Below are 22,619 nucleotides of genomic sequence, written 5' to 3' on the forward strand. Positions count from 1 at the left end.
TGAACCAAATACGTAGTTTACCCTAAAATTTATTTCTTAATGCAATTTGAAGCAATTTTATTTCTTTTTCACAATTATGTCATGTGTTCACGTGTAGCTTAAAAGACTTTTTTTTTTTTAGTTTTTTTTTTTTATAAGATTTTTTTGAGATTTTATAATGCTTAAAACCTACATCGTTTTACTAATGTTAGTGGTGTTCACCAAACCGCACAACTGCACCCAAACCAACTAAAACCAATGGCTAAATGGGTAAACTGAAGCATACCTCAAGTGATAGTAAACCACATTGCATTGCACTGAACGATGCAGTGCAGTGTGCATTTTTGTGATAAGAAAACTACACAAAACCACACCACATCCATACATATGTGTGTGTATATATATTTTATATTAAATATATATATATTTAATATTTTAATATTATATGAAGTAAGTGGCTAGCCCAGTGTTAGAGCATTCCAATTTCACGTTAAAAATATTTCATTTTGGTTAAATACAAAATCAAACTTGAAAACCTCATTTACTTCTCCATTTCACACTCTCACTCTTCTCTGCTGATACCCTCTCACTCTTAGTAGGCATGACTAGCAATGTATATGGTACACTTCTATGGACTTTATGGCAGTGTTGTTGATACCGTACCGTACCGGCCGGTACGGCCGGAATATACCGTACCAGCCGGTGATCCGGTACGGTTAACCCCTACGTTTTGTACCGGTAAAAATACCGGCTGTACCGGCCTCGTACCGGCCGGTACATAATTTTTTTTTTTTTTTTTTTTTTTTAAAGTTTTGTAATTTTTGAATTTTTGTTAGGAAAGAATGGTAACTTATTTGCATTAACTTATTAGTATTATTTGTTTTTTTAGTATGCAATGGTAACTTTTAAATTTTCTATTTTATTTTTTTTTTTATTTTTTTTCCCTTTTAATTGATACTAAAGTTTAAAACCATGAATAATTAGTTTTGAATTGAGGAAATGTTTTATGGTAAACTTTTATATTTATTATTATTATTATATATATATATATATATATATATACAAACACATACATACATACATATATATATATATATTTATAAATATAAAAAATAGCGGTAAACCCGAAACGGTACACCGGTATTGACCGGTATCCGAAATATATCGTACCGGTAGTCAAACCGGTACGGCCTCCGGTACGGTATTGACATCCTTGCTTTATGGTTGTTGCTTGTTAAGCATTTTTGTATTATATGTTATATTTGCTTAACATGTATAATTGTGTATGGTTTACTATCGTGGATTTTTTTTCCTATATATTTGTGGTACTTTTAGTTTACTGTCAATTTGTCATGAATTTTTTTATTTGTCTTATATATTATATATATTTGTGTTACTTGTTTAGTTACATATGTTAATTTTTTTTTATAAAAAAACTTACTATCATATTTTCATGGCTATTAATAGTAAACTAGTAATTGGCTTTGACATCTTGAAAAAAATGCCAGTTTAAAACCGACCAAACTACACCTTGTACACCGCACCAGACCGCATATGTGATTGCAAAAATGAGGTGTGATGCGGTGATGGTTTGGGCCAAACCACACCGGAAAGTGCAGTACTAAAAATAGTCCAAAACTACACTGAATTGCACCGTGAACACCCTTAACTAGAGAAAATACAATATACATCGAATGCATGTTTCCTTCCTCTCACATAGAGGTGGACCCTACACTAGAATTGGCCTTGACATCTTGAAAAATATACCAGCTCAAAACTGACCAAACTACACCTTGTACACCACATCGCATATGTGATTGCAAAAATGAGGTATGGTGCGGTGATAGTTTTGGTCAAACCACACCGGAAAGTGCGGTACCAAAAATAGTCCAAAACTGCATTGAACCACACCGTGAACACCCTTAATTGGAGAAAATACAACATGCATCGGATGCATGTTTCCTCCCTCTCACATTAGAGTCTTACAAAATGATGTCATTATGTAAAGCAGAAGCTCACATTAGATGAGCTTCTCGTATGTTTGGAGCCTCCAATGTTTTGACAGAGATTCCCTAATTTGCTTAAAGCCAGGTACACTAAAATGCCACAAAGGAAGTTCCAATTCGTAATTATTATAATATCAAATGACTTATTGTGTCCTTAAATTAGGACATTAAAATGCTTTCTTGTATCATTAGATTATTGAGTTTATAATGCTTAAAACCTACATTGATGTATTGATGTACATTGATTAGGATATTGTGCAACACCTCTTTTGAGTTGATTAGGATCTTGAGAATAATGTTTTTTCTTGAAGCTTGGAATATTGGTATCACTTTTAAATAGTTAAATTTACGGGTTTTGAGGGATAGAATGTCATGATTGACAGAAATGATCAACAATCTATTGGAAATCTATATGCATCTCATACATATTATATATGCGACAGAATAAAAGCTAGGATCTACTTTATATTTTACAAGAACACATGCTAACTTAATTCTAAAAATTTTACTGAAAAGTAAAAGACAAACAAACTTTGATACAACAAACGTAAAAGCAAAACCAAAATTCTAGCCAATAATGTCCTTGAAACCTCCTTAATCGTCACCTGATGACTATAAACTTGGTTGAGAGTGTGGGCTCTCCTTGTTAAAATTTAGCCCTAGTCGTGCATCGATACCCTCCTACTACAGAAGATGGATGCAGACCTTGTAGACACCCGAGATTTTTTCTTTTCCCATCTCTAGGTCGAGGAAGAAAGGGGGAAAAAAACCACGACTCCCCACATTGGAAGAGAGGGTATACGTGTTGCTATTTTTATTCGAAAAACAACGACACTACTCTCTTTTGGCCTTTTGCTTGGCGACGTGTGATGACGTGCGTGTTTGTGAGTGAATGGGTCTTTTTACTTTATTTGTATATATTAAGAGGATTCAGAAATATCCAAAAAAAAAAAAAGGATTTAGAAAGTTACTTATTGCTTTTTTTACTATCAAAAATACCCCTACCTAAAACTTAAAAATGGAGTTAAAATAGTAAATTAACAAAAATAATAAATTCCTATTTTTACGTTGAAATGCCTTTCTGCTTTTAATAAACTCCTACTTTTACATTGATTTAAATTCCTACTTCTACTCACTAACTCCCTACAAAATACAAAACTCACCCTACGCATTCTTTTTTTTTTTTTTTTTTTTTTTTTTTTTTTTTTGATTGGAAAAAGTAGAAATCCCAAATTATAATAAATGTAAATTATTAATATTTACCCAAAAAATAGAAGAGCCTCTGAGCACGCTTGTGAGTGTGTGCTCAGAGGCTAGTTTAATTTAAAGAGTTACCACCAACCATTGGTTTATTCTCGGTGTGATTGTTAACCTATTTTTCTAATTCATTTTGATTACCTAATTAACTAAAAGTCAATCCTAAGGGCTCCTAAGCTAATTGAGGTCACAAAGGTCTTAAACAAAAACTATTTAGACTCAGAAGCTCAGTTACGTGTGGGGAAAGTGTTAGATACCCCACACAACTTATCCAAATGATAGTAGCTTATTTTAATTTAATCACAACACTCACATTTCGGAATATAATTTGAATACTTAGGCATTTATTTTTTTAAATAATTTTTGTACAAATAATAAATATACATATCAATAGCAAAAACGTGACAGATCCTAATGTCTCATAGGTGCCTTGCCAGCTCCTTATATTTCACATTGTTACATAAGAAACCCTTAAATCAGTCTTTTCCTCTTGTCATACTTAAATCCCTTGAAAAAGTTAAATATTTTGTTCTAAATTGGCCTTATATTATGACACTAGTGCACCACCAATTCTATGGGGGAAACCCAAGGATGAGATCATTTCTGCATGGCACTAGCCTTACTTTTGCAATTTTAAAGATGCAGAAGGAATCTAAAGCTCACTAAAATGTTTACAACCATTTACCACTATCATATTTACTAAATTAAATTAAAATTTAAGCTCCACAAACCGTAATCCTCGTGAACAACAGATGACAAAGTTCAAGATAGTTAAATGAAATGCAACATAGACCTAACTCACTTCATACCATCTCGCTAGTCAATGCCCTACGAACATACCCAAACTCAAGCAATAATTCAAAATAAGGTCCGATTAATGTGTGTCTTTAGGGCACACATTAATCAACCATTTTAAGAAACTTTTTATGGGAAATTGAAAATTTTAACAAAAAAAACAGGTAACTTTTTCATTTTTTCATAAAAAAGTTTTCTAAAATGGTTTTACTAATGTGGGCATATGTTAGTAAAACCCTTCAAAATATGGATCTCCACATCCTTAGAATTCCAAAAATCCTATTTCAAATTTTTAATATTTCATTCCCATGAGAGTTTAAAGGGGCAAAAAAGAATTCAACTAATGAATGCCCTATGGGCATAAGTCAAAAGTGCATTCTTTGCACCAAGGGCTCTCCCAAGTAGGAGTTTTTCTCTCTCGTTAGTAAGGGCTCTTTCCTCCCTTAGTTCTTAACTAGGGGCTTCCCTTTGGCTATACTAATCTCCGAGATCGGGTATGGTCAAGAAATAACTCATTGGAATGGAGCAGGCTGTACTAGATGGATTGCAGAATCTGCAACTCACTAAGGAAAAAGAGGAATGTATCCAAATCACAAACCAGAGCCGTGCCGAGCTTCTAGAGGAATGCCATCTAAGCCTCTTTGGGAAGCTTCAGTCAAGCAGGCAGCAAAACCAACGAGCTCTAAAAGGCACATTAAGGGATGTCTGGAAAATGGGATCCAATATGAGAATAGTGGAGGTGGGCAATGGCATACTATAGTTCAAGTTCAAGTCAAAGTACTAGATGGATTGGGTAGAGAAAAATGGACCATGGAATTTCGACAATAACTTGTTGCTATTGTGTTGATGGAGAAAAGGACTTTCAGCAATGAACATTATTTTCATACATTCACTGTTCTGGGTTCAGGTGTGGGGGCTACCTTTTGAGCTCATGTTCGAAGAATCAGGGAAAGACATTGGCAACAGTATAGGGATCTATGTTGAAATAGATAACAGATCAGGGCAAACAGACCAAGCGAAGTTTATGTGAATCCGAGTTAAGTTGCAACTCGACAAGCCACTTCGAAGGGGGGGGGTATATCAGGAACATGGAGAATGACAGAGTATGGGTCACCTTCAAGTATGCGAGGCTACCCACTGTGTGCTACATATGTGGAAGAATGGGACACGATGATCAGCATTGTACGCAAGCAACAAATGGAAAGGAAGCTGAGTGGGCCTACAAAAGGAAGGAAAAAATGGGAAAGAGTCAGAGGTGACAAGCCCACTAAAGCCTAAACATGTTATAAGTGAAGAAGTTGTAGTGGGCTACATGGACGTAGGCCTAAATGAAGAAAAGAAGCCCAATGTAAGAGGAAGCTGGAAGAAACTAGCCAGAGCACAAGGCCTGGCCGAGAGTGGTACAACAACAGCCCAAAAAGAAGAAGAAGTTGGGACAAAAAGGACTAGGAAAATAGAAAAGAAAGAAGCAGAGGAGGTAAGGAAAAAAAAGAAAACACATGAGGATGCTCCAAATGGTGAGGTACTCATGATTGATGAAACGACGGTGCCTGCTAGGCAGCACTGCCGGGAGCAATGATTACTTTTTGCTAGAACTGTCGGGGGCTTGGGAACCCCCGATCAGTTGGTGCATTGCGCGAATTGGTGCGACATTAGGATCCCACAATCGTCTTCTTATCGAAGACGAAGAAAAAAAAACTCAAATATGTAGAAAGTAAAAGAAAGAGTTGGTTTTGAAAATCGGAAAAGGAAAAGGAGGAGGCCTAGCTATTCTATGGAGATGAGAGACTGACCTGGAAATTAAGAGTTTCTCAAAGCACCATATTGATGCGGTGGTTACAGAGGGAGGAAATGGTTTCAAGTGGAGGATTACTGGGTTCTATGGGCATCTGGAAACACATCTTCGGAAGAAGTCCTGGAATTTCCTTGATACATTAAACAACCAATATCATTTGCCTTGGTTATGTTTAGGGGACTTTAATGAGATTTTATCAAGGGAAGAAAAGTAGGGTGGTGCTCCAAGATCGTGGCAACAAATGGCAGCTTTCAAAAATGTAATTGATTGATGTGAATTTAGGGACATGGGGTTTCGTGGCTCTAACTACACTTGGTGCAACCAACAAGAAGGAGCAGATAGAATTTATATGAGACTGGATCGTGCATTTGCAAATGTGGAGTGGCTGCAACAATTCCAGAACATAAAGGTACACCATTTAGTTGATACTACATTTGATCATTCCCCACTTTTACTTGCTGAAACTAGTACCATCTGTCATAAAAGGAAACATAGATTTCATTTTGAAGCTATTTGGATGAGGAGGGGAGACTGCAAGGATGTTATTGAGGAGGTTTGGAAGGATGGCTCAAGTAGAGGTACCCTGGATGGGCTTTGTGAAGGGCTCAAACAATGTGCATCAGCCTTGACAAGCTAGAGCAAATCCACCTCTGGGAAAATCCCTAAGAGAATTAAGGAAAAAAAGGAGGCTCTAGGAAGGTTAATTGAGCATGATGACGATGGACGGAATGGGGTGGAAATTAATAGGCTAAGGAAGGAAGTTAATGAATTGTTGGATGAAGAAGAAGTGTGGTGGCAGCAAAGATCGAGGGTATAGTGGCTTGGAGAGGGAGACCGAAATACTAAATACTTTCACCATCGTGCCTCAGAAAGAAGAAAGAAGAACACTATGAATGGTTTGTGGAATGAGGAAGGATTATGGTGTAGCAACAAGGAAAGTATTGCAGCCACAACCATTGCATATTTTGAAGACATATATACAACCACCCATCCAGCCAGTGTTGATGAAGTTACAAACTTAATTCCAGCCAAGGTTACCAGGAAGATGAATAATAATCTAACCCGTGATTTTACCATGGATGAGGTCAAAGCAGCACTCCAACAAATGCACCCTAAAAAAGCCCCCGGCCCAGTCGGTATGTCAGCTATTTTTTTTATCAAAAGTATTGGGACATTGTTGGTTATGATACTGCTAATATGGTTCTTAATGTGCTTAATTCCAATGCTCCTTTTGCTGAACTAAATAGAACTAACATTGCTCTTGTGCCAAAAGTTAAGCATCCATCCAAGATGAAAGATTTTCGCCCCATAAGTCTCAGTAATGTGGCTTATAAACTGATATCCAAAGCTCTTGCAAACCGCCTCAAAGTGGTTCTCCCTCATTTTATATCAGAAAATCAAAGTGCCTTCTTGACAGAGCGCCTCATTACCGACAACATACTGGTGGCTTTTGAGCTAATGCATTATTTAGATCACAAGAAGAGTGGGAAGGATGGTTACATGGCGGTTAAACTGGACATGAGCAAAGTTTACGACAGAGTTGAGTGGATTTTTATAGAAAAAATCATGAGGAGGTTGCTCTTCCACGAGAGATGGGTGGATTGGATTATGAGGTGTATAACTACTGTCTCTTATTCTGTCCTAATTAATGGTGAGAGTCATGGGTGCATTACACCGTCAAAGGGGTTAAGGCAGGGAGACCCTTTGTCGTCATCCTCTTTTTGCTATGTATAGAGGCATTTTCAGCCATGATTGTGGAGGCAAATAACAACCAGGGGCTTAGTGGCATTTCAATCTGCAGGGGGAGCCCTAAAATCACCCATATATTCTTTGCAGATGATAGTTTATTATTTTGTAAGGCAGAAAGGCAAGAGAGCCAAACTTTGGTGGAGATTCTAGAGAGGTATGAGTTGGCTTCAGGGCAGAAAATTAACATGGACAAGTATTTAGTGTTCTTCAGCCAAAATACAACACCCAACACAAGGAATGAGGTTTTGGGCACTCTTGGCCCTATGCAAGACACAAGGCATGGTAAATACCTCGGCCTCCCCTCTATAATAGGGAAGTCCAAGAACCAGGTCTTTGCTGAAATAAAAGAGAAAGTGGGGAAAAAACTATCGGGGTGGAAGGAAAAAATGCTCTTAATGGGTGGCAAGGAGATTTTAATTAAAGTAGTGGCATAAGCTATCCTGACATACACGATGAGTTGCTTCCTACTTCCTAAGGGTTTGTGTGAGGATTTGGAACGGATGATGAGAAACTTTTGGTGGGGTCAAAAGAACCAAGAAGCAAAGATACTGTGGGTGGGGTGGAAGAAAATGTGTAAGTCTAAAATACAAGGAGGGATGGGCTTTCGCAATCTCAAGGCTTTTAACCTAGCTATGCTAGCAAAGCAGGGATGGTGCCTCTTTACCAACCTAAGTTCATTAGTGGCCCGGCTCTACAGAGTTAAATATCACCCCACAGGTGATGTTCTTGGAGCAAAGTTTGGATGTAATCCATCGTATGCCTGGCGAAGCATCTACAACAGCCTAGAAGTGATAAGAAAGGGCACTAGATGGAGGGTCGGGAATGGGAAAACGATCCACATTTGGGAGGAAAAGTGGCTCCCTAACCCAACCACCCACAAGGTCTGCTCCCCCCAAAGAGACATAGATGATTTCCCAATGGTCTCATCTCTCATAGATGAGAACACAAGATGCTAGAGGGTAGATAGAGTAAGAGCACTTTTCTACCCGTTTGAGGCAGAAACTATACTTAATATACCCCTAAGCCACAGCTTACTGAGTGATAGTATTATTTGGTTGGGCAACAAAAGGGGTGTGTTTACGGTTAAGAGTGCTTACTATGTGGCTTTGCCCTTGGTTGAAGAACTGGGATTGGGTGAATGCTCAGGTGGAGACTATAGAGCCCCACTTTGGAGGAAAATGTGGCACCTTAAGATTCCGGCCAAAGTGAGAATATTTGCTTGGCGAGCCTGTGTGAATGGGCTGCCGACTCGCCTGAATATGGTGACAAAAGGAATTGATGTTGATGCAACCTGCCCTCTTTATGGAAAAGACGGGGAAAACACAAAACATGCTCTTCTATATTGTAAAAAAATTTGTGATGTTTGGTGGTTTTGGCAGTCTTGCCCAATAAATCTTTTAGTTGAAACAAATGATGTCATGGATGTGGCTTTGCGAATTATGGAAGCTGGAGCCAGTCATGATTTGGAAATATTTTTGTCACAGTGTGGTCGATTTGGTACAATTGGAATCAAGTGGCTCATGAGGCTTAAGGTTTCTCTTCAGTACATATCTGGGTTACTGCATAACGAGCCCTTACTGACTACAATGTTGCTGCAGCTGTCACTCTTCTTTGGGAGCAACCTTCGGAGGTTGGTTGGAGTGCACCTCCATCGGGTACGCATAAAATAAACGTTGATGGAGCAACATCAGACGATGGCAAACCTTCAGCTGTAGGCGTGGTAATTCGAGACTGCAGAGGAGTGGTTGTGGCAGCAAGTGTAAAGCTACTGCCTGCACAATATGAAGTGGACGTCACTGAAGCCTTAGTTATTGAAGAAGGCATTCTTATAACCCGACAAAAGATGCTCAAGCAAGTTATTATTAAGTCTAACTCGCTCTTAGTTGTTGATGCAATTTCCTCAAACTCGTCCCATGGAGATTTAATGCCCATCATTCTAGGGATCCTTTTGCTGTCCTTTTCCTTTGATACATGGAAAGTCAAGCACTTGAAAAGGAATACAACAAAGTGGCTCATGAGTTAGCCAAGACGGCTAGAGAGTCTAGGACATCATTGACCTGGAATGAAATAGAGCCCCCAATGGTTCATCATCTTCGCCAAATTGATAGGGCTAAATGTTAGGAATTTTTATGTGTTTCTGCCTTTCTTTGTTGTACTTCAATTTCTGAAGTGTTCTTATGAAATCAAGAAAAGTTTCACCTTTCAAAAAAAAAAAAAAAAAGAAAGTCAAAAGTGCATTTATTGCTTTGACCAACCTTGAAAATGCAAGGAAAAAAAAAACTTGAATATGATGAGTTGCTTAAAAAAGGCGAAAACACAATTTTAGTCTCTACATTTTGGGGTCAACGGTCAATTTGGTCCTTACATTTTAGTAACAGTCAATTTGGTGTCTGTTATTTTCAACTTGCAGTAAATTTAGCCCCTACCATTAACTTACTAACAAAAAATGCTTACGTGGCTAATGGTCTATCTTGTTGGCACACATGTGGCTAATATAATAATATAAAATCAATTAATTAAATATTAAAAAAGCCACATAAGCATTTTAATAATAAAAGAAATCCATGTTAGACTCAAAATTTCTGAAAATATTAATTAAAAGAAAAAAAATAAAGAAAATGAATTAAAAAAAAATCTCAATTTCTATTATTTTCTTTTGAATTCTTACACTTTTTTAGTTTTTGTTTCTAAGCACAATACCAGGAACACAACAATCTAACTTAAACTGAACAATAATTTATCAAATATCAAGACTCAAATTTCTTTTCAATTTCTTTTAATCTATTTTCTTAATAGCCACATAATAATCATACAACTATCAAAACCTCCACAGATTTTGACCATCAACAACCACCATCAACATCAAAACCACTGAAGGTTGAACCCCTCACTATAAACTCCTAAATTCCTAATCACAAACACTGACAAACTCTCTCACACTCTGCAAATTTTCCCTCCCAACTTTCCGTCACTTTACCAAGAAAAACAATTCACAAAAAGGAAAGTGAAAATGTGTGAGATTCTTCACATCCAAGGAGGCTAGTGTGGGAACCAAATACGTGCGAAGTTTTGGGAGGTGGTGTATGTGGAGCATGGGATCGATTCGATGGGTCAATGCACCAAAAATGCAGATTTGTAACTGGTTGGAAGCTAGTGAAGGTAGATCTTGCGTTGCCCATGGCAGCGTCCTCCTCGTCCATTGTCTCCTGTTGGACGTCCTCTACCGAAGCCTCACTCAAAGCCACTGTAGATCTCCTCTTGCTCCACCACGCTCAACCATGGTTATTAGAAATTATAGATTTAGATTTGTGTGTGTGAGTCTGTGAGAGAATGAGAGAGAAGGAGAGGTGAGGGAAACTAAGAAAATGCTCGGTATTGGGATTTGATTTCATATTGTGGTGTAGCTGGGTGTTGGGTGTTGTTGGGTATTGTGTTTGAAAAATATATATTTTTTTTTTGAGAATTCATCTTCATCTTATTAGAAAATAAATCAGCCAAAGTTGGCTAAAAGTACATCCAAAACCGGTGGTGGAACATCCTCCATCCACACTAGTACACCATCAATAGTTTTTGCGAATTTGGCTAAAGAATGAGCAACTGAGTTCCCCGATCTACGGGTATGAGAAAATGAAATGCAGTTACAGTAAACTAAAAATTGCTTGACGGAAGAAATCAAATGGCCAAAAGAAGAAAGAGAGTATTCTTTTTTCCTTAAGGCTGAAATAACCACCTCGGAGTCTCCCTCGACAATAAAAGAGGGTAGATTGAGGTCCATAGCAAGGGTGATAGCTCGAACCGCTGCAAGAGCTTCAACTTCGTCGGACGATGATGGCATCTTAATCTTTTCTGCCAGGGATGCCAGAATGTTTCCATGAGAATCACGTACTGCAACTCCCAGTCCTGCTTCCTCTGTATCTTTGAATAGCGCACCGTCAAAGTTAATTTTGATGAGCGGTGGAGGCGGAGGCTCCCATCTAGGCTGAGAACGTTGAGGAGGGAGAGACTGCAGCGTTGCTATTTGGTTTGCCTCTGTATACTCGTGGAGCATCTGCCTAGCTGAAGGGACGACCTGGGCTAGCGGGAAGGGTCTGTTGCTGGTGCGAAGCTGGTTCCGTCGAGTCCAAATGGTCCATGTGATCGACGCAAACATCTCAGGACTCTGGTCTTCTTCCAACACGAACCTGGCAAGCTCGAAAAAATTTGAAAATTTCTTAGACCTGCAAAACAGCCAAATCAAGTCAGTTTCCCAGATGGCTGAGAGTGCAAAACAGTCCCACAAAGCGTGGTAACCATCCTCAGCCTTCACGTTACAGTGGCAGCAAACTTCATCATCAAGGATCTTCCTGCGGACCAAATTCTTCCTGACTGGTAGAGCTTCCCTGCAGGCCCTCCACAAAAAATTTCTGACTTTGTTTGGCACCGAGAGCTTCCACAGACGCCTCCAAAAACTTGTGGCTTCATTTTGAGAGGGGGGAGATGGAGGTGGACCGGTTTTCTCTTTAACAAGAAACCTGTATCCAGACTTCACACTATAGACTCCATTAGGTACATGAGGCCAAAAGAGCTTATCTTCAACCTTTGTCGGGCTAAGGGGAATTTTTAAAATTAATTCAGCTTCCAAAGGTGCAAAATAACCATATAAAGCTTCCCTACCCCAGCTCCTTGTAATTGGATTTATGAGACAATCAACTGTAGCTTCCTGTAAACCATCAATTGTTGGGGATAAAATTCTTGGATGCTCTAGGCTAGGCAGCCAAGGATAGTCCCAAATTTTGATGGTATCGCCCGTACCCACTCTCCAACGGGCTCCTTCCCACAAAACTTCCCTACCCTTTAGAATACTGTGCCAAGCATGTGAGCCACTAGGATTATCTGAGGCTTCCATAAAAGAACAATTAGGGAAGAATTTACTTTTAAAGACTCTATGCAAAAGCGAATCTTTGTTATGAAGAAGACGCCAAGCTTGTTTGGCCAACAAAGCATCGTTAAAAAGAGCCAAATCTTTAAACCCCATGCCCCCTACAGATTTAGATTGGGTAAGGGTTTCCCATTTCACCCAATGAATCTTGCGTCTGTCTCCCCTCTGACCCCACCAAAACTTTCTAATAAGGCTCTCCAACTCATTACATAGGCCAAGGGGAAGTTTGAAGCAACTCATAGTGTAAGTAGGAATTGCTTGCACTACTGATTTAATCAAAATCTCTCTCCCAGCCTGAGATAGCAGTTTTTCCTCCCAACCTTGTAGCTTTCTCCACACCTTCTCCTTAATGAAGTTAAAACTAGCTTTCTTCCTTCTCCCCACGAAAGATGGTAAGCCTAGGTACTTCTCATATTGCTTGATCTCTAACACCCCCAAAGCTTGTTTGATGTGCTCTCTAGTATCTTCAGAAGTAAGCTTACTAAAGAAGATGGTAGTTTTATTCCGATTGACTTGTTGGCCAGAACAACTCTCATACACATCTAGTATCTCCAAAACATTATTGCACTCCCTTTTTGTAGCCCTGCAAAAGAGAAGACTATCATCTGCAAATAGAAGATGTGTTAGTCTCGGGCTATTTCTGCATAAGGCATAACCTTTTATGTCACCACAATTGGCTGCTTGAGATATTAGGCCATTCAACCCTTCAGTACACAGCAAGAACAGAAAAGGGGATAAAGGATCACCCTGTCTGATACCCCGGGTTGGGATAATCATACCTTTAGGCTCGCCATTGACCAAGATTGAATAAGATACAGAAGTTAAGCAAATCATCATCAATCTGATCCATCTTTCACCAAACCCCATTCTCCTCATCACAGCTTCTAAATAGGTCCACTCCACCCTATCATATGCTTTGCTCATATCAAGTTTTATGGCCATGTAATTATCTTTCCCTGTATGTCTCTGCATACTATGTAAAGACTCAAAAGCCACCAAAATATTATTTGAAATAAGCCGACTCTTCGTAAAGGCACTTTGGTTTTCAGTGATAATATTTGGGAGAATTTTTTTGAGCCTATTTGCTAACACCTTAGAAAAAATTTTATACAATACATTACACAGGCTAATAGGCCGAAATTCAGATACTAATTCCAGATTTTTAACCTTTGGAATGAGAGTAATAAAAGTGTGATTAAGGTTAGCAGGCAAAGATGCAGAATTAAGAAAATAAAGCACAGAAGAGGTGACCTCCTCACCCAGTAAATTCCAATAGCTTTGATAAAAGATAGGGGGCATACCATCCGGGCCAGGGGCTTTTAACGGGGCCATTTGCTTGATTGCTTCTTGCACTTCCCAAGCTTCAAAATCCGCCACAAGACTTGCATTCATCTCATCATTTATAATAGGATAAATGTGCTGGGTAGTATTCTCCAAATTGGTGGGGTTGGTTGATTTAAATAAATCTTGAAAGTAGGCTACTATAGTGTCCGCCACTTCATCTTGGTCTCCACACCATGTGCCATCAGGTCTTTTAAGGGAAGATATGGAATTTTTTCGAAACCTTTGTGTAGCTCTGGCATGAAAGTACCTTGAGTTCCTGTCTCCGAGTTTGGCCCATTGTACCTTAGATCTTCGCATCCACATCCGGGCCTCCTTTTCCATGAGTTTATTGAGTTCAGACATCAACTCTCTAACTCGAAAATTCTGCCCAGTTCTCATTGCTTCCCTTTCGGCCTTCCCAATCTCTTTCTTCTTCAGTTCTAGCTCTTTCCTCACACTGCCAAAATTTTTCATACTCCACTTCTTCAATCAATACCACATCTCTCTATCTTTTTGATTACCTTAGTGCCCGGGTCAGCTGGATCACTCACCGCCCAAACAGCTTGGACAGTATCGGTACACCCTTTCTCTGTTAGCCACATTTCTTCAAACCTGAAGGGTTTAGAAGCACTTGGAGAGAGCAAATTTCTTGGCACAATCCATAAAGGACAGTGATCTGAAGTAAAGGATGATAAGTGATGAACCATGGTCCCTGCAAATTTAAGTAGCCAGTCACTGTTTGCCATACCCCTATCTAATCTTTCCCACACCGAATGGCCATCATTGAAATGCCTCTTCCAAGTAAATTGAGAGCCTGTGAATCCGAGATCCATAAAACCACACTCATCTATGGCTTCTCTAAATATTTGCATTTGTGCTTGGCTCCTAACACTGCCACCCAATTTTTCGGATTGACGGATTATTTCATTAAAATCCCCAAAACAAAGCCAAGGAAGTGTCATTCGAGAGTTGAGTTCTCGAAGAAGATTCCAAGACTCCATTCTTTTGTGTGTCACAGGCTCACCGTAAAAACCAGTGATTCTCCAAGCTCCCTCTTTTCCTTTTCCTACCACCGCATCAATGTGATTCTTTGAAGACGTTTCAACATGTAAATCCACTGAGTCTTTCCAAAACAGAGCCAAACCCCCAGCTCTATTTATTCTTTCCACAAAGTGCAAATTATCAAAACTTAAATTTCTTTTGATGTCATTTAGCCTTGCTTCATCTGCCCATGTCTCGGCTAAAAACACGACAGAGGGATCTTTTGCCCGGATTAAATCTCCAAGCTCCCGAACTGTGCATGGGTTCCCAAGCCCACGACAGTTCCATGCTAAGAAACTCATTGGGACTGGCGGGGCTGCTTAGCAGCCTCCACCATTGGATTGTGTACTTCCTGAGAAATCTGAATCTTCTTTCGACACTTTTCTGCCTCATCATCCCCTTCCACATCAATAGGACGTTTGCCTAAAGTTGGAACCTGCATGTTTTCTTCTGAGGATTGCTTCAAACGTGCCAGACGTTTCCATGTTCTTAAACATAACTGGTTCTCCTCAAGATCACGTGATTCATTAATGGAATCATGTGCAACAATAGGGGGTGCAATATTGGACTTTTCACGTGCATGTACTTGATTAGAATATATAGGCAAGCTAGGAGACAACTCATGCAGAATACCCGGGTCAGCAGCACAGGAATTATTATTATCAAACTTAGTTAACTCCATATCAATATCCTGAATTTGAGCTTCAAAGCTTACCATATTTGTGTGCACATTAGCAGGCATCACGGCAGGGGAAGATTCAGGATAGTCCCGAATACTATCTTCATGGAAAGCTTGAGTGATATCCGCCCCACTACCCGGATTTCCTATACTTTGGTTAATCTCGGAAGAGAGGTCAACCTGACTCGTACCAGCATCGTGTGGTGGCGCCGCCTCTTGTGATCTCCGTTCCTGCTCACTCCCGGTCCTCACAGGAATCTCTTCTCCACCAAAATCACCCCCCGAACCTGGAACAAACATAACAGATCTTCGTCCCACTGAGAATGGATCGGCTCGAAGCCATGGACCATATTCTTGTTGATCCAGCGGCAGTGAGCCCTTACTTGACAGCCACACTTTGCACTCCTTCGCGTCATGAGACACCATCCCACACCAGTAGCAAAAGTTCGGCAGTTTCTCATACTTAAACTTAGCCCAAACCTCTCTGTCTCTACCTAGAAGGACTTTTCACCCTCTGCTAAGGGGTCTCGTGATGTTAATGCCTACCCGAATTCTTAGAAAGTTACCTCCGATTAACTCGCCAGACTGTGAGGTTCTTGATACTTCCCCAATACTTTTTCCGATCCCATAAGCTGTCTTCTCATTTAATCTATTCACTGGGAGGCCGTGGACCTGAATCCAGAACTTGACTGTGTGAAACCTTATATTCTGAATAGGGCAGGACCCATCATACCGAGACAAGATAATTAAGTGTTTATCATACGTCCATGGTTCCGTAGCCAAAACTCTTTCTGCTTCAGTCTCATTATCAAACACAAAAAGCAGTATATGATTTCCTACATCCCGGATTTCGAAGCCGTTCCGGGTTCTCCATAGCGGCTTGAGAGTTCTTCCAACCGATTCAATGCTAAGCGCCCTTCTTGTCATAAATTTACCTGCAAGTATCACCTCTGTAGAACCCTGGTTTTCATCATCCAGTGTAACCTTGCTGTTTTCTTCCTCCAGAAGGGAGAATCGTTTCCAATCGTCCAGAATTTCTTCCATTATTCGAAAGCCACTAACAAAAAAAGAAGTATTACTGTTTCCCCACCCCAAGAAAAAGAGCTCGACTAGCCCTACTATTAACGTTGTTAATAGAGGGAATGAGTATCACTCCTAAGGAAGGATAATGTGTTCTACAGTCCCGCCGCCCTAAACTAGGTTAGAGAGACGAGAGCAGAGAAAAAAGACCGTGTTTGAAAAATAAGAACGGGCAAGAATTCAAAAGAAAATAAAAGAAATTGAGATTTTTTTAATTCATTTTTTATTTATTTTAATTAATCTTTTCAGAAATTTTGTGTCTGTTATGGATTTTTTTTATGGGAGATGCTAACGAGTGTCCTTAGGGTATTGGTTAATAATCCATATAAAGAAATTTTTTATGGAAAATGAAAAAAAAGTAATTAATATTTTGACACCTTTTTTCATTTCCCATAAAAATGGTATTAAAATTTTCCTAAAGTGGATTATTAATGAGTGCCCTAAGGGCACTCGTTAGCAAGACCCTTCTTTTATTATTAAAATGCTTATGTGGCTTTTTTAATATTTAATTATTGATTTTATATTATTATGTAAACCACATGTGTGTCAACAAGAAAAACCATTTATCACGTAAATTTTTTTCGTTAGTGAGTTAATAGTAAGGATTAAATTGACTTTAAGTTAAAAATTATAGAGACCAAATTAACTGTTATCAAAATATAAAAACTAAATTGACCGTGACCCAAAAATACTGTGACAAAAATAATATTTTGGCCTTAAAAAAAAACTCTCTTTTAAGAATTGGACAAAATACCCTCCTTCGTTTTTTTCTCTCACATCAGTCAAAACATACCCACCTAGAGGCCAAATGTCACTATTTGAAAAAAATATATAGAAATATGTAGCTCAAGTTTGACATCAAACTCGAGTACCATGTAAGAAAGACACCGTTCCCAATTCCCACAACCCACAACACTAACACGGCCACACATTATATACCTCGAAAAAAAAAGAAAAAAAATCTCTTCCCACACATTACATCAGTGTACTTTGGATGCCTTCCTAACTCTTTTATCTCAAATGGAGCTGGCAGTGGTGCTAGACATGGGGCAGAGGGATGTAGCTTTCTATCTACATCGGTACTTTCTAAACCAAAATACTATAAATACCTGAGAATCACTTGGGGATTCTATTTGTTTCTTATTCTTCATTTGCATATTCGTTAGGTGCGAGGAAGACAATAACTGGAAGTCTTCTAAGAGCAAAGTCAGTCAATAAAACTGTGTAAACCGAAAATTTTAAGTCAGTGGAACTTTTTTTTTTTTTTGGGAACTCTTTTTATAGAACTTGAGTTTCAGAAGCTTGTGTAACTTGACAAACTTGATTTTGTAAAACTCGAGTTTCGAAAGTGTGACAATTTACTAAATATTTCTCAAACTGTAGTAAAATACTACATATTTTGCCAAATAGTTGTATTTGACCATTTTAGACCCCACCTAGAGATAAGTTCCAAACCCAAACAACATCTGCTAGTAGAAAACCTCACCACAAAATTAACAATAAATCTTTGATTCACGTATACTTCAACTGCTCCATCAACTTCAACAGGAGTGGCCACCATTACCATGTTATATCTTCAATAAGCTCTTGTAAGAAAATTTTAGAACCCAAATTTTAATTGTATTGTCTCTCCAAAAAGTCCTCAAAACCCTGAAAACTGTGAAAAAAAGTCACCGTCCGAACCTTTCCTTAAACCCTACACCTTACCAAGAAATAACACAAATCATCTCTAAAACCCAAAACCCTTCTTCACCTTCCAAACCCAAACCACTCAAACTCAACACCACCACCACCACTTTCCTCTCCAATCTCAACCCCACCACAATCCTCCATGTTCTCACAGACCCAGATCTTAAATCCTCTAAATGCTTGTGTTTCTTCAACTTTCTCCTCCACAACCCATCTCTCTTGTCCTTCAAGCCTGACTTGCAAGCCCAATTGACACTAATTTGCAGGCTTGTCAGAGAAAGAAGGTTCTCAGATGCTGAGAAAATGATCAAATTTGTCTTGGTTGGTGGAAATCCCAGGTACCCATTTTCTGTTATTGCTGCTACAGTTGGGAATTGTTGCAATGATGAAAAAGTTATAGCCAAGCTTTTCAATTCTATGCTTAACGTTTATTCGGATTGTAAAATGTTTGACTTAGTTTCGCGGGTTTTCGATTATATGAAGGGTAATGGAATTGAGATTGATGAGAGGACTTGTACTGTTCATTTACTTGCACTTAAAAAAAGTTATGAGTGTTTGCAATTGGTTTTGGACTTCTTTTATTGGATGGTTGAATCGGGTATTGAGGTTTCTGTGTATTCTTTGACAGTGGTGGTGGATGGGTTGTGTTGGAGTGGAGTGGGCAAGAGGGGCAGGGAGTTGGTGGAGGAGATGATTGGTAGAGGAATTAAGCCCAATGTTGTTACATTCAATGTAATGTTGAATGCTTGTGCCAAGAGGTGGAATTTTGAGGAGCTGGAATTGGTTTTGCTTTTGATGGAGAAGGAAGGAGTGGCATTCAGTGACCATACATATAAAGTTTTGATCGGTGGGTTCACGAGTTCTGGCAAGATTGACAAAGCCAAAAAGTTGGTTTTGGAGATGCATGATAAAGGATAAAAGTGGCTACTCATCTGTACAATTTAGTTATTAATGGGTATAGTAGATTGGGGTTTATGGATGGTGCAAAGTCGATGTATGGTGAAATGACTGATAGAAGTATTTTTCCAAACGCTGATACGTATTCCGCTCTGATAAGTGGTCTTTGCAAGGCTGGGGAAATGGGGCTAGCAATGACATATGTGAATATGATGCAGCGTAAAGGGATAGAACTAGATGATGTTATGTTTAATTCTTTGTTTGATGGTTTTTGTAATAAAGGGATGGTCGATGAAGCTTTTGAGGTGCAAGTTATGATGGAGAAGAAAGGATTTGCTGCTGATTTAACTGTGTTTGACAAGATAGTGAGTGGGCTATGTAAGTTGAACCGGATTGAGGAAGCAAAGAGGCTTCTGAATGTGATGGTTAAAAGAGGTGCAACCTCAAAAATTACGAGTTTCACTACTTCATTTGATATATGAAGTATACAGAGGCTTTTTGGTGGAAGGAAAGGGCTGTTTAGAGGATGGAGCAATGGGCATGAGTTCTAATATAAAGCATACTTTGTTAGATGTGTATTGAAGAGGAGGGAACATAAAATGTAGCCTAGATGCTTGTAGATGAGATGAAAGACACGGATTTTAGGCAGGACTGGACTCATATTCTTAAATACCAGTTACTGGAAACTCTTTTGTTGTGAAAGGCAAATGATTCACTAAGCTATTCTGTGATATGGTCTCCAAGATGAGAATGCATACAAAACAGAGTTTTCAGGCTTGTTGACAGACTGGCAGTCAGATGAAGCATTGGACTCCCAGAGCTAGCTGGTTCACCCTGAAATGCATTGAGTTGCAATAGTTGACTGGACATGTATGATGAGATAGAATAGAATTGCTGAAAGTGACAGGACCTTATCACATTCCTTTATCTTGGGTTTCACTCTGCCAATATTTGACGGCTGTGAACAAGAGAAGCATATCCTTCTGGGAGTCATAGTGTGAGCTATTGTGCCTATTGGATAAGCAAGAATAATGGTATAAATATATCCTTAATAATTATAAAACTGAAGATTCATGTTGGACTTCGTCATTAAATACACTACACTAGAAGCAGTCATTAATTTTAGTAGGTACTTATCTTTAGAACCTGTTTTGTGTGTAATGCTGCCAAATCTTTGTTGATGGCAAGGCTAGACATGATTTAAATGTACATATTTTGTTGCAAATTTAGTCATTCAACCATTGTCGTCTTTGTCAAATTTAGTTTTTGGAAATGGATGACATACATGATCAACCTCTTTGATGTTTACATAACTTTGCGTCTTTACTTTTTCTTGCTTTGATTTAGCTTTTTCCTAACCTTCTCTAAGTTATCAATGATGGTTTAGCTTAAATATATTTGGAACATTTTTCTAGTGGAATTTCTTGCTCCATGCATTAGTATACTGTATAAATTAATTTAACTGCAAATTAATTGTAATTTTAACTCATGATTGAATTTTGACTCTAATAGAGTAAAGTTTCAGTATCATGTGCTTGCCTTTGGTCTGATTTCCCAAATCCTGTTCTAGGAAAGTAGAAATAAATTGCTAGAACCTCAAATTCCTAAATCCTATACCTGGAACATAGAAAGTAACTAGATCCTCAAGCTTTAGGTGGTTGTTAACTTCATAGAATTTTGGTTTGGGTTTTCCTAGATTTTGTTTAACCTCTGATGAAAAGATTTGGGGCATGCTTTGAGACCATCATGAGATAACTCCAACTAATTATCTTGTCTCTTGATTATTTGCCTTTATAGTGACTAAAGCACAATTATCAGTCGGGTGGACTATTTTCCTATGCAGTTTGGTTCAAGTGTTACTTATTAGTAGTATTGTGGCATTTTTTTTCCTCTCTTTTTTCCTCTCTCTCTCTCTCTCTCTCTCTCTCTCTCTGCTGATGATATCATCAAATGGTGCTTTTACATATGGAGAGTACAGTGAGAAGCTCCCTGATAAATATTACCACCTGAAAACATAAGGGCTTGAATATTTGCCTGAATAGTTGCCATTCGTAAATAAATGTTCTTGCATGTTAGGGAGAACTATAAAATGACTTATAATATATGGTATTTCCTTTTCCATGTCAAAAATTCATTTCTTTCTGTGGAAGATTTATAATAGTTTTTGTTATCTTGCGTAATTGCTATGGTTTATTTATTAATAACGTCATCTCCTATTTATAAGTATTTCATGCATTTATGCAAAGTTTTCTTGCTAAACTATAAGTAGGAAGAATCTTTTGAGGATTTTTTTTTGGGTATATTCTTACTTAAATTTGAGGTCTGCCATATTCCAACATTGTTCTGTTTTAGTAGTTGATTCCTCCTTGATGTTAGATCTTACAATATTTCATGAGATAGAATGCAAGCAAGCATTATCTATGGTTCTTTCTTGAACAAAACAGCAAATGCAGAAAGAAGATGAGGAGTGAGGGCTAAACCAATATGTGCATTTCTAAAATCTATCCATGCATTTATGAGTAGTTCATTGGCTAAATCTAGAAACTTAAGAATATGTTGGAGTTCCTCATAGAAACTTTGTTTCTTAAAAATAATAAATTGTTTGATGTTTGTTCCCTTACTTGATACACAAAGCTAAACTGAATAAACAATTCCTCATTTTTTCTTCTTTATGATATGTATATTTTTTTTCTCATGGCAAAGTTGGAACCAAATTGAAGTGACTGCAAAGAAGATATCCAAACCCCAACCTCTCCTACTCACTAAATGTTTTTCCAGGAGCAACCCTGAGGTGAGTTTTTATTTATTTATTTATTTTTTAAATGACCACAAAATTGAAAACAGTATATTTTGTCAAATTATTACCTATATAAAAAAAATTGTCAAAATTATTAGTATGAATCAAGCAACTGTAGTATGCAATTTTAGTAGATGAATTGAAGTTAAAAAAAGAGTAGGGAATTATAATCTGGTTTGTAGGACATACTTGAGTTTATTTCTTCTTGAATCTTATTGTCATATTCTAAGATAATGGCTGCTCCCATAACAAAGAAAACATTCGACTGCTCCTTCAATTGCTGACTTCCTGATTTTGTAACCACTGTAGACCCCCCTCATTGTTTTAACTTCGGCCAGCTGCATATCTAACGAGGAGATTGTTTTGTCCAATGTCTTGAAAGTATCGAGACATGAATATGCCATATAAATCAATTACATAATATAGGAAGGTAAACAATTGCAACATGGAAGATATTGCTTGGATTCTTTGAAATATTACAGAATATAGAAAGTAACATGATTATATCATGTATTTGTGAAACTTGAGAAAAAAGCAACCTGTAATGGTGAGAAGAATATTATCTAGAGATGTCAATAAAGATAGTAAAGCTTCTGTGGTAATATTCTTAAGAC

At 38.2% G+C, this 22,619-nt stretch overlaps 1 protein-coding gene and 1 pseudogene across 2 annotated transcripts; one reads left to right on the forward strand and one right to left on the reverse strand.

The window, feature by feature from the left end:
• Positions 1–14,307: 14,307 nt before the first annotated feature.
• Positions 14,308–15,165, reverse strand: LOC115961942. Its single transcript, XM_031080830.1, has one exon. The coding sequence runs from the start codon at positions 15,163–15,165 to the stop codon at positions 14,308–14,310; it is 858 nt and encodes a 285-aa protein (XP_030936690.1).
• Positions 15,166–17,642: 2,477 nt separating this feature from the next.
• On the forward strand, positions 17,643–22,527 carry LOC115961943 (annotated as a pseudogene). The gene is made up of 5 exons (XR_004085326.1): positions 17,643–17,701; positions 17,789–17,832; positions 18,217–20,242; positions 21,912–21,999; positions 22,315–22,527. The product of XR_004085326.1 is annotated as a pentatricopeptide repeat-containing protein At2g28050-like (transcript).
• The last annotated feature ends 92 nt before the right edge of the window (positions 22,528–22,619 follow it).

This window comes from Quercus lobata, chromosome 9 (assembly GCF_001633185.2).
Source record: "Quercus lobata isolate SW786 chromosome 9, ValleyOak3.0 Primary Assembly, whole genome shotgun sequence".
In the NCBI taxonomy this organism is placed as follows: domain Eukaryota; kingdom Viridiplantae; phylum Streptophyta; class Magnoliopsida; order Fagales; family Fagaceae; genus Quercus; species Quercus lobata.